At 42.6% G+C, this 12,514-nt stretch overlaps 1 protein-coding gene across 3 annotated transcripts in view; it reads left to right on the top strand.

Annotated features, from left to right (window-relative positions):
• The window catches only part of LOC137368755 (atrial natriuretic peptide receptor 1), a 54,504-nt gene that overhangs the window by 20,294 nt on the left and 21,696 nt on the right, over window positions 1–12,514 (top strand). For all 3 annotated transcript variants that reach the window (XM_068028949.1, XM_068028948.1, XM_068028950.1), the window contains 6 exons: window positions 914–1,052; window positions 3,380–3,466; window positions 4,745–4,888; window positions 7,279–7,400; window positions 8,388–8,529; window positions 10,303–10,351. In XM_068028949.1, the coding sequence (XP_067885050.1) occupies window positions 914–1,052; window positions 3,380–3,466; window positions 4,745–4,888; window positions 7,279–7,400; window positions 8,388–8,529; window positions 10,303–10,351 (683 nt within the window). The remainder of the gene's footprint in view (window positions 1–913; window positions 1,053–3,379; window positions 3,467–4,744; window positions 4,889–7,278; window positions 7,401–8,387; window positions 8,530–10,302; window positions 10,352–12,514) is intronic.

Raw genomic sequence — 12,514 nt, 5'->3', positions numbered from 1 at the left:
CACATCTTCAATTTTAATCACTCCACCATTTGTGGCCGTGCCTTCAGCTGCCTAGGCCCTAAAGCTCTGGAATTCTCTTCCTAAAGCTTTCCGTCTCACTACCTCTTTTCCTCTAAGAAGCTTCTTAAAGCCTATCCTCTTTGATTAAGTTTTTGTTCATCTATCCTAATATCTCCTTATGTGTCAAATGTTGTCTGATAATGCTCCTATGAAACACCTTGGGATGTTCTACTACATCAAAGACGAAGGTATAACTGCAAGCTGTTGTTATAAATCTTAGGATTAGATCAAGCACCGTGTATGTAAGCAAAGAGAATAAAAACAACAAAATGTATGCTGTGCTTCAGTGGGTAGCACTCTTGCCTCTGAGTAAGAAGGTTGTGGATTCAAGCCCCTTCCCGAGACTTGAGCACATATTTTAGACTGGCACTGCAGTGCAGTGATGGAGGTGCCAACTAACGGGTGGGATGTTAAACTGAAGTCCTGCTGCCCTCTCAGGTGGATGTAAAAGGTACTTCAGCGCTATTTTGAAGAAGAGCAGGGGAGTTCTCCCAGTGTCCTAGCCAGTAGTTATCCCATAACCAGCACCTCAACAGATGATCATTTTTTTGTGGGAGCTTGCTGTGTGCAAATTGGCTGCTGCATTTCCTACATTACAATAGTGAGTGCACTTCAAAAGTACTTCATTGGCTTTAAAGCACTTTAAGACCTCCTGAGTTCATGAAAGGTGCTATATAAATGGAAGTTTCTTTCTTTCTCTCTTTCTTTATTTCTTCCATTTCTTTCTTTTCACCAAACATTGCCTAATTACATATAGCTACTTGAGAAAACAATGGTCTGCTCATGGGATGAAACGCTTTGTGTCAAATCCAAGCCACCCTTCATGCTGCGATATTTTTGAATTCTCTTGCAGATCATACCATGATGGGAAGCACTGTCAGCGTTCCAAATGGAGCCAGTGATTCCAATGCCAGCTGTGTCACCACAGTGAGCTCGTGTACAGGAGCTCTTAATGCATCCAGAAAGCAGCACTTTACCCAGACGGGGATATTGTGAGTGAAGTGCAACTACAAACATATCCATTAATACTTGAATGTAGTAATGAATATCATTGATTTCCAATCTGGCTGTTTGTTTACTGACCACTTGCTTTGCCTCTTAGTTTCCCTCAATGAATGTATAAGAAGTTGTAACCTGTATTTGGAGTGCAGCACTGTCAGAGGTGCCGTTTTTCGGATGAGATGTTAAACCAAAGTCCTGCTGCCCTCACGGGTGGATGCAAAAAAAAAAAATCCCATGGCCACTATTTCAAAGAAGAGCAGGGGAGTTCCCCCCAGTGTCCTGGTCAATGTTTATCCCTCAATTAACAACACAAAAAAAAAAATCAAATGATCCTGTCATTATCACATTGCTGTTTGTGGGATCTAGCTGTTTGCAAATTGGCTGCCGTGTTTCCTAAATTACAACAGCGACTACACTTCAAAAAGTACTTAAATGGTTGTAAAGTACTCTGGGACGTGCTGAGGTTGTAAAAGACGCTATATCAATGCAAATTGTTGGCCCGGATTTTGCAGAAAGCTGCGAAGCAAGAGTGCTCACTGCTGGCTGACTTTGAAGAAAGTCTCCTGGAAGGATCGAGTGCCCTCTGCACCAAGAACTTTAACTCACTCACCATGTACTGGACTGTAGCGTAGTTTAATGGGATTTCCCAGCATCGAGCTGCAGTGATGTTATCAAACTGTCCAAGCAGCCAATCGCATTAAAGTATTCTCACAGACAGCCAAACAGGAAATGAAAGCGCCAATAACTAAATCACTTTTCATATGTTTACAGAGAGCAAAATAAAGATTAGGACATATACATGGGGTTAAGGTAGAAGCTGAATATCATAAACTTTAAAAAAAAAAATTTTAAAAATATAGTTTAGAAAATCTAGTAATTACTCATAATGGCAACATTTAGCAACAGATTTTTCAGGGCCAGGTGAGTTTGTTCAGCAATAGTTATTACTCAGATTGCTGTTTAAAAACCCAGTTACACCTCATTGAACAAGGTGTAGCTTTTCATGGGGTTTTTAACAACAATATAGCAGTGGAACAGGGGATGTTCTCACCACATCGACTGATTTTGCTGATTGCTGGCTCTGGGAGGTGGTGGGCAGGTGGGATTTCCACAGCACAGCCTGTAGTGGATCAGTGAATGGCAGAATGCAACTTCAGGAATCTCGTTTTCTTCTGCGCTTCTGCTAAATCTTGAAATTGCAGTCCAGAAGGGTAATGACAGTCAACGGTGACAGTTTGTCATCAAAAACCCTGCAAATTCAAGGCCTTCCTTTCTTCTTGTACTTTGAACAGTTTTACAGTAGTGGCACTGCTATCTAACTCACTGCTACCCTCAATGGTTAATCCTATGTATATTCACAAACACCCACATTACATAGAAGGCACAGCATAGAAACAGGCCATTTGGCCAAACTGTCCATGACAGTGTTTGTGCTCCACACATGCCTCCTCCCACCCTATTTCAAGCGTAGGTTGGAGAAGCTGGGGTTGTTCTCCTTGGATCAAAGGAGATTATGGGGAGATTCGATAGATGTGTACCTCTGTTCAATCCAGAAATGTGACTTTGAGCTTCCAGCCGCCTGTCATTTTAATTCTCTGCCTCACTCCCACTCGAACTCTCTGCCCTCGGCCTCCTACATTGTTTCAATGAAGCTCAGTATAGGCTTGAGGAACAGCACCTCATCTTTCATTCAGGCACTTTACAGCTTTCCAGACTCAACGTTGAGTTCAATAATTTTAAATCATAACCTCTGCCTCAATTCTTTTGAACAACATCTGTTGGCAATGATTCTGCTTTTCACATTTACACCTCATCTAGAAACATCCTTTGTTTCTTTGTTTATCTCATTGCATTTAATCTCTCCTGTCTTCCACAGACCTTCCCTTTTGTTCTTCCCCCACCCCCTTTCCCTGCCTCTGTACTTGCTTAAAACCAGTTACATCGCTAACTTTTTCCAGTGCTGACAAAAGATCATTGACCATGAAATATTAACTCCGTTTCTCTCTCCATAGTCATTAAAGTTGTTGGAGGTACAGCACTGGTTAGATACAACAACAGGCATTTACATAGTGCCTTTAACTTTTTTACAGTTCTGCCACTGAAATCATGTGCCCACATCTAGCACTTATGTAGGGATATGCTCGCCTAGCACCACCCACCCCACTCTCTCACCTTTCTCCTTAATCTCAACATTGTATTAAATAAACCCCGCACCGTGAATCCATTTGGTTGAATTGATGATCTGTAATAACTTTTAGCGTTAGTCCTTAACAATGAAGTGAGAAACCCACCACTGTTACTCTTTTTGCCATCGCAGTGATGGTCGAACTGTTGCCATCAAGAAAATGAAGAAGAGAACTTTTACCCTTTCGAAAGCCATTCGAAAAGAGGTGAAACACATCCGGTGAGTCACAAACAGTAAATGGCATTTTCTTTTAACTGATACGGTATTTTGATTGATTTGGTTCAAGTCACTTAGATAAGTACACGTGAAAGGAGGCCATTCGCACAATCTGCTTAATCCTTCCACAGAAACCCACACTATTCAGCTGTGCTGCAACTGTTCGTGAAGGAGGAGCATGTGGTTTTGCTGTCCCGAGGTCTGTTGAAGAGGCCAGGCTCACCAGGGGTGCAGGCTCATCTGCCAGCTAGGCCTCACACCTCAACATCTGCCATCGGGGCCTTCTAACTCCTGCAGGACAGTAGCAGGAAGGCCTCTGAGGTCCATAGGCATTCTGGAGAACAGCTTCAAGAAATTAATGCCCGTCCTTTTCATTGTTGCTGCACTGCAGTTCATCGTTCAGGGCCCCCAACTGATAGCAAAATGAGGCAGGTGATTGGGAAAGCTCCCTTTCACCTCACTAGAATAGTAATGGTGACCCTGCACCCACTCTAGACCATGGCACATTGACATATTACAGGGAGGTCAGAAAAAATGCAGGGGAGTGCAGAAAGGTTAGAGCTCACATAATTATATAATTATCTTACAGAATAACATATTGTGCACAACATGATGTAATTGTCCTGTCATTATTATCAGCATATACTCCCAATAATACCTCAGAAGTTCCATTCGTATGAGGAAATACATTATACAATAATGGAGCTAGACAGAATTCACTTCGAGCTGTTGAAGTTCAAACAGAGTTAACACATCCCTATCAATCAATTGAGCCCTGTCAATTCTTGGATCAATGCATTGCGTTTGGGTCAAGTCCCACTAGAGCGTCTTGAGGACACAATCAAGGCTGGCACTCCCAGTGTAGTACTGAGGGAGTGCTGGACTGTCAGAGGTGCCGTTAGACTGAGGCCTGGCTACCCTCTCTGAGATCCCACGGCCACTATATTGAAGAAGAGCAAGGGGGTGTTCTCTCTGGTGACCTGGCCAATATTTATCCCTCAACTAACCACCAAAAAACAGATGATCTGCTCTTTATCACATTGCTGTTTGTGGGAGCTTGCTGAGCACAAAATGGCTGCTGTGTTTCCTGCATTACAACAGTGACTACAATTAGAAAAAAGTACTTAATTGGCAGTAATTCACTTTGGGCTGTCCTGAGGTTGTACAAGGCGCTATAGAAATGAAAGTTTTTCTTCCTGTACTACAAACTCGTGCACAGGTAACCAGGAGCTTAAGGAAACTGTTAACTTTATATTCTGTGCCTATGTTTGGATTTGACAGCGAACTTGACCATCCAAACCTCTGCAAGTTTATTGGAGGTTGTACTGAAGTTCCAAATGTGGCAATAATAACGGAGTACTGCCCGAAAGGCAGTTTGAATGATGTGCTCCTCAATGAAGACATCCCATTAAACTGGGGGTTCAGGTAAGGGTTTAAAGTGGAGAATTCCACTAGCTTATGATTACGCTCACTCTCCACCCTCCAGTTATCTCTTAGTCATTAAGTTGCTGACTTGTCTTCGATAGGGTTTCCCGCAGTGGAGACCAATCTCCTGTAGCTCACCCGAATGACATTTGAGTGTTGCTTGGCTATTTCACCGTGGGATGCATCACACGCAAGTCCATTGCGGCTCTTATCTATTGTCCACATATACTCACACACTCAAACGCACACGCACACACACACATGCACATTCAAACATGCACACATACTCACACCCAAACACACACCAGCACACTCACTCACACTCTCACTCAAACACGCAACCACACTCAAACAAACATGTACTCACATACATGTACCCCCACACATACACCCTGATAGATATGTCCACATACTCACACATACATATTCACCACAAAGATGTGGCTGACCTGGGTTAATGTGCAGTGGGGATGGAGAATGGATTCAGCTGGCCCCAGAAATTTTAAATTCAAAAGCCAATTTTAAATTTCTTTCAATTCTGAAATTAAGGTTTGCACAATCAATTATTCGGCAATCAACTGCACAGGATTTAGGACCTTAAAATTCCAAATGATTTTCACACCTCCCACCGCAACACTGAACACCAGTGGCTGTAATCATTGATGCTTGTTCAATGGATGGAGATGTCAGCACAACTCCGTGCCATTTTCTGGCCCCAACTCCCATCCCCATCTGCCTCAGTTCCATCCAAACATTGGCAGAAGGTTGTGGATTCAAGCCCCACTCCATAAACCTGAATAAAGTTAACAAAATCTAGGCTGACATCCCAGTGCAGTACTAAGGGAGTACGGCACTGTCAGAGGAGCTGTCTTTCAGATGAGAAGCTAAACCGAACTCCGTGTGCCCTCTCAGATGAACGTTTACGGATCCCATGTCACTATTTCAAAGAAGAGCAGGTGTCCTGACCAATATTTATCCTTCAACCAACATCTCAAAAACAGATTATCTGGGCATTATCAACTTGCTGTGTGCAGATTAAAAATCAGCTGCTGCATTTCCTGCATTACTACAGTGACTATGCTTCAAAATGACTTCATTGTTTATAAAGCGCTTTGGGACGTGCTGAGGTCATGAAAGGGGCTATATAAATACAAGTCTTTATATAGTGTTTAACACAGTAAAATGTCACAAACAATCCAAAAATGGGCCAGGGTTCAAAGAATGACCCTAAATTTCCCTTCCTGTGTGCAAGGAATATAGTAGAGGGCAATGTTCTGGTTGTTCATTCCTGCCTTCATGCAAAAGGGGCTTGATAATTTTGCTATGCCTGTGGAGGAAAAAGAGCCTTGCATTTTCTTTTGATTAAAACAGCATTGTGCGAAAGCAAAACTGTGATGTGCTTTGATGTGCTTTGCATTCTTTCTTGGTCCCTGTATTACTGTAGCAAGGCATCTAATGGTCTTTGCTGTTAGCTAGTCTTTCGCTTGCATGTTTACGTTTCTGAATTTTTTGCATGGCAAGTTGCCGAAAGTGTGAGCTGATAGTATTACAGTGAGGGAAACAGGGCATCTGGGACCTGAGTAAACAGGGCAAGTCACAGGGTATCTCCTTAACCAACCAGATTGAAAGATTGAGAAATAAACAGCACAATGACTGAGAAGAAAGTGTAAATTAGAGTTGATGAATTCAATGTCAAATCAGGTACAGAAAAATAAATTAAGAGAGGGAAAGAAAGATAGGATTTATAGAGAGCAAAGAGATGAAATGGAAAGGTAAAAAGCAAAATTTTAACATTTTTAAATTTACATTTTTAAAATCTCCAACAGCAATTGAAACCTGAAGGAATGAGACTCTATACTTGTAAAAGTAAATTTTCAGTGGCAGAGAAGTTGTTTGGAAGTTAGTAACACTTAACATGTCATTAAAAGGATACTTAGGCTGGAATGGACAAGATTTAACTTTCTGTGGTGAGTTTACTTCATATCTACTATGCAAATACAGCAACTTCCCAGCACTCAATGCATGTCAAGAGTGAGACAGACAACAAGATGCTGTTTTTGTGAAGCTATGAGTAAAATGTTGCAATTCAGAAAGCAACTTGGCATTTAACTGCACAACTGCCCCTCCCCTGAAGTTGCTGCACCATTTTCACATAAATAGCAGTGAGTGCCATTAGCAACACCTTTACTTTGACAACAAAATCGGGGCCAAAATTGGGCATTTTGTAAACAAACAAAAAATAGATTGCCAAAAATTGTCATGAAGACAATACCTATTTGAACTGAGCTGTATATGGAAGATGTGAGGTAATATTAAATGATACCATTGTATTGCAGTCTTGTGTGGTTTTTGTGACAAATGTTGGATAACCCTCTGTGGTTTCACTCCAGATTTTCTTTTGCCACTGATATCACCAGAGGGATGGCTTACCTTCACCAGCATAAAATTTACCATGGCAGATTAAAATCCACAAATACAGTGATTGATGACCGTTGGGTGTGCAAACTTACAGGTGAGCAATGACAATGTATTAAAAATCAGAAAGCTGTCGGTCAGTCAGCTTCCGAATCCATACAAGATTCTAATGCCCTTACCGTAGAATCGTACAGCACAGAAAGAGGCCATTCAGCCCACCATGCCTGTGCCAGCTCTTTGAAAGAGTTATCTAATCAGTCCCACATCCCCCCCCCCCCCCCGGCTCTTTCCCCATACCCCTGCAAAATGTTTCATTTTCAAGTATTTCTCTGTGGAAGAAGTTTTGCTGTGCTTGCTAATTATTGCTTAACTTTGTAGAAACAGAAAAACAGGACGCAGCTTGTAGCTAACCTAACCAACGGTCATGAAATGTAGACAGAGCAACTGACCACAATCAACTGGCTTAGGAAGAGACAGAGCTCATGCTGGATTTTGGGGAAGTGAACGCAGACTGTTCATTGCTGACTCTTCCGCTTTTATCATGTTTGTGCAACCTAGCCAGAAGTAACGGCCAGATATAGTATCTGGAGTGTGTACGTTGAATAGGGAACAATAGTTTGTTATGCTCGAACTAACGCTTTACTGACCTCGGACTTTGCAAAGGGCACAGAGCTGTAGGCGGTCTTGTGACCATCTTGTGGGTGTTTATCTAATTGTGAAACTCTTAGCTCTGCCTCTGTGAAACTATATAAGTCCACGGCGATCTGTAGCTCTTTGGAGTAGCACTGGACCGCCTTTAGGTAAGGTGTGTACCCCATGATATCATGCAATAAAGTGTTTATTCTCAACGTCTGAGTCCGGAGAATTTGTTCAACAATTGGGCATAATCTGGATATTTCTTCAACATTCTCCTATTCCCTTTTAAAAGTTTGAATCTGCTTCCACCACCCTTTCAGGCAGTGCATTCCAGATCATCATAACTCACTGAGTAAAAAAAGAATTCTCCTCATCTCCCCCTCCAATTCTTTTTCCAATTGCCTTAAATCTGACTTTGCATTCATAAGTGTTCTGTACTTTCCACCAGACTTCTGCTTGCCAATTTACAGAAAAGAGGATTTTTCAGAGCCCCCTACTACATATCAACAGAGGTTGATTCAAGTATACTTACCTCCTGAGGCCCAGATGACACCAAACTTTGAACCTTCCCCTGCTACAGATGTGTACAGGTAACTAGAAGAATAAATCCAACGACTGTTATTTAAGCCATGGCTCAGTGGGTTAGTACTCTTGCCTCTGAGTCGAGCAGTTGTGACTTCAAGTCTGACTCCAGAGAACTGAGCATAAAAATCTAGGCTGACCTTCCCAGTGCAGTATTGAGGGAGGGCTGCACTGTCAGAGATGCCGTCTTTCAGCCGAGATGTTAAGTCAAAGCCTTGTCTGCCCTCCTCAGGTGAACATAAAAGATTCCAAGGCCGTACTCCAAGAAAAGCAGGGAAGTTCTCCACAGTGTCCTGGCTAATATTTATTGCTCAAGCAACATCAGTAAAAAAAAATATATAGTCATTATCACATTGCTGTTTGTGGGACTTTGCTGAGCACAAATTGACTGCTGTCTTTCCTACATTACACAGTGACTACACTTTAAAAAGTACTTCAATGGCGGTAAAGCTTTGGTGGGTTCTGAGGTTGTGAAAGGAACTATATAAATGCAAGTTTTTCTTCTAGAGAGTATATTCACACCCACCCACAAGGCAATCTATCTTAGGATAGCAGTGCAATTCGTCAAAGCACCAATGTATAGCATGCAGGTTGGATCACCAACCCCAATGGCTTTGTGATGACAGCTGTTCCGCTCTGTGGAGTGACTGGGCAGAGGCTTAGGCATTGCATGGAGCAAGGGAAGGACATTGGGACAAGTTGTCACTGGCCCATTCTTGCATGCCACCTAGCAACCTGCGTACATGTGGAGACCTTGCTGCCCTGTAATTAATCACAGGAGGTTTGAGGGATAGTGATATCAGGAGACATGGAAAAATAGGAGAAGAATTAGAAAGTAGCATCCCATCTTTAAAAGGTGTTCAGTGCAGAGTTAATGCTCCAGAGCACATCCACAGTTCTGTACTCCTAGGTGCCATAGGGTTGCCAACTCTAGTTGGACGTATTCCTGGAGGTTTCATCACATGACCTTCTGACTCCAACCGCCCTGCACCCCCACCTTTCCGCCATTGGTCAACTGACATGCCCATCCTCACAGTGCCCCGCCTTCCCACGGCCAATTGGAAAGCAAACGGGCTCTTAGTTACCCAATTGCCGATGCTTGACTGTGAAATAGCTCTTTATATCCCATCTCCAATATTTTTATAACAAATATTTGTCGAAAGGAAAATATTAAAAATCAGTCACAATTTTCTTTAATTCCCGGAGATTCCAGGGCAATCCTGGATGGTTGGCACTCCTAAGGTGGAAGTGAAAGTAGAAGCCACAGCTACTTGTTGCCATGAAGTGAGAGATGGTTGGACTGCATCACGTGCAAGATGCTGAGACATGCACATGAACAGGAGGTTCAATATCCAGGAGTGTCACGTGATTCATCATTTGTTGATGTGCGAAATGGGAGGAGGTAACACAGGCTTCTTCCTCATAGAACTTGGACCAGTTGTGGATCCAAATTCTGATGAGCTCCCCTTTCAATCTTCCTCATTCAGCTTCTCCGTTAGGTGTGCTGATAGTGAGAAGAGAAGAGGTACAACCACTGAGAGGCTTGCTTCCCAGTGAGGGAATTTCCTCCCCTCAGGCTCTGCCTAATCTGTTATCAGTCCTGTTTGGACATTCCACCTTCTCCAGGGCCCCTGTATGAGTTTGATCTGAGCATCATTTTACACCAAAGTAAAATGAAGATCATTAATCATTACAGCTTTGAATCCAGGACTGAAGCTTTGTATCAGCATCAATTCTTTCTGGAAATTATTGTTAACTGAAGATATTTGTGATTCTTACAGCTATGCCATCATTCTACTCGAAATTGCAACCAGAAGTGACCCCGTGCCGGTAAGTTTAATTTAAAATGTGAGGCAGAGTCCAGCACTATCCAGTGATCAAGATCTAGTTCCATAATCATATTTCTATTGGGAACATAGGAACACGAGGAGGCCATTCATCCCCTCAAGCCTGTTCTGCCGCCTTTCAATTAAATCTGGACTGATTTGTAGCTTAACTCCATCTACCTGCCTTGGTTCTGTATACCTGAATACCCTTCGCCTAACAAAAATCTATGTATCCGTTTTGACATTTTCAATTGACCCCCACCCTGCCCCCCACCCCAGCCTCAACAGCTTTTTGGGGTAGAGGGTTCCAGATTTCCTTTGTGTGAAGAAATGCTTCTTGACATCACCCTTGAATGGCCTCGCTCTAATTTTAAGGTTACGTCCCCTTGTTCTAGACTCCATCTACCAGAGGAAATAGCTTCTCTCTATTGACTCCGTCAACTCCTTTAATTATCTTAAACGCTTCCAGCAGATCTTTTATATCTGAGGGAATCTAAGCCAAGTCTACGTGACCTGTCCTCATTTTTAACCCTTTTAGCCCTGGTATCATTCTAGTGGTCATTAGTTGTTAATTTTTAGCAAACTATTTGTCTCTGGAATCTGTGCCTTAAATCTCATTGGATAAGGAAAATGTGGATAGAATTGATCAGCTGGTGGCTCTTGATCTGCTGGGATGTATCCATTCGAAATTAAGTGACTGGTCTGGAAACTAAAATACAAAATAAGGTCTTGCAGATATTAAGGAGCTTTGTTTAATTTTCCTTTTTGGTAGACGGGGGAGGAGGGAAGAAATTTTTAAAATAATTATATAGCGCCTTTCTGTTCAGGCAGTGGAATGGTCATGAGAGGATATTACTCATTCGTATGAAGTGTCTGCACTTTTCAGTTCGCAAGTAAGAAAGTACTAGACCAGCCTTAAGTATCGGCCCAAGTGAAGTTGAGCAGAAAACTCAATAGTGAAAGTAATCATAAGTAAACCCTGGTTATCTCAAGAAGAGTGATTGTAGCCTCTGTTGTATCTCATGGCTACCCAGAAAATATTAGGGCATTTTTTCCTCTTTAGTGTTTTAACCTCATAGATCAGGCACAGAGAATAAAACACCCCTGATGGAACTTGCTTCATTTAACAGGTAGAAAATCAAGTGGACTCCTTCTTAAGTGTGCAGTCCTCCTGAACTGATATGTTTTGCCTCAGTGATGTTTACCACCCAAAGCAGCAAGAGGAAAATCTGCCACCTGTCTGTAAAATATAATAGCCTCAATGTTCTACTTTTGGAGTGGGTTGAACCCAAATGATGGGTTTGGTGAGACTCAAAAGGCAGCTTGACACATGAACAGCTACACCAAGGGGCAGATAGACCAAGGGATGAATGGACCCAGGGACAGCCAATATAACAGGAAAGGAAATCCAAGGTTCAGCCAATAGTCTGGAGTAAACCGAGAATCCGATGCTTCTCCATTGGTTGTTGCAATGGAGGTGGGTTATGAGTAGAGTCACTATTTGTGCCGCTCGACCACAGCTTCCTCACAGGTCAATGTTGCATCAAGGAATTGGAGTCAGGCTCCTTACTACAGCTAAACATTGGCAACACTGGACAGGTGATTCCCATAACCTGCAGTGCGTGGCAGGGCGGGTGTTTTTAACCCAAGTGGCACACCTTTGCAGCTGCCTTTCTGGTGACTTAGACCTTACGAAATCACCACTTCCCCACAGCCATTGGCAGGTAGATAGGCCCAGGCCTGCAGAAATAGTTGGTTTATCTTGGTGGACATAAGAAATAGGAGCAGGAGTAAGCCAGCCGGCCCCTCAAGCCTGTTTGCACCATTCAATAAGATCATGGCTGATCTTCTACCTTAGCTCCACCTTCCCGCACAATCCCCAAATCCCTTAATTCCCTTAGTGCCCAAAAAGATATCGATCACAGCATTGAACATATTCAACCACTGAGCATATGGGGTAGAGAATTCTGAAGATTCTAAAGAAATTTCTCCGCATCTCAGTCCTAAATGACCATCCCATTATCCCCCAGTTCCAAACTCTCCAGATGTGGCCAATTAGGCCACTCGCCACATGTTCTGACATCTGTTGTGTCTTTCCCATACTTTCTGTTGTTACTTGGTTCTCTTCTTGGTCTTTTGTAACCCAAGGTTATTACTTGTTGCTATA

Source organism: Heterodontus francisci, chromosome 4 (assembly GCF_036365525.1).
Source record: "Heterodontus francisci isolate sHetFra1 chromosome 4, sHetFra1.hap1, whole genome shotgun sequence".
NCBI classification, from domain to species: domain Eukaryota; kingdom Metazoa; phylum Chordata; class Chondrichthyes; order Heterodontiformes; family Heterodontidae; genus Heterodontus; species Heterodontus francisci.
This window is presented reverse-complemented; position numbering and strand designations above follow the sequence as displayed.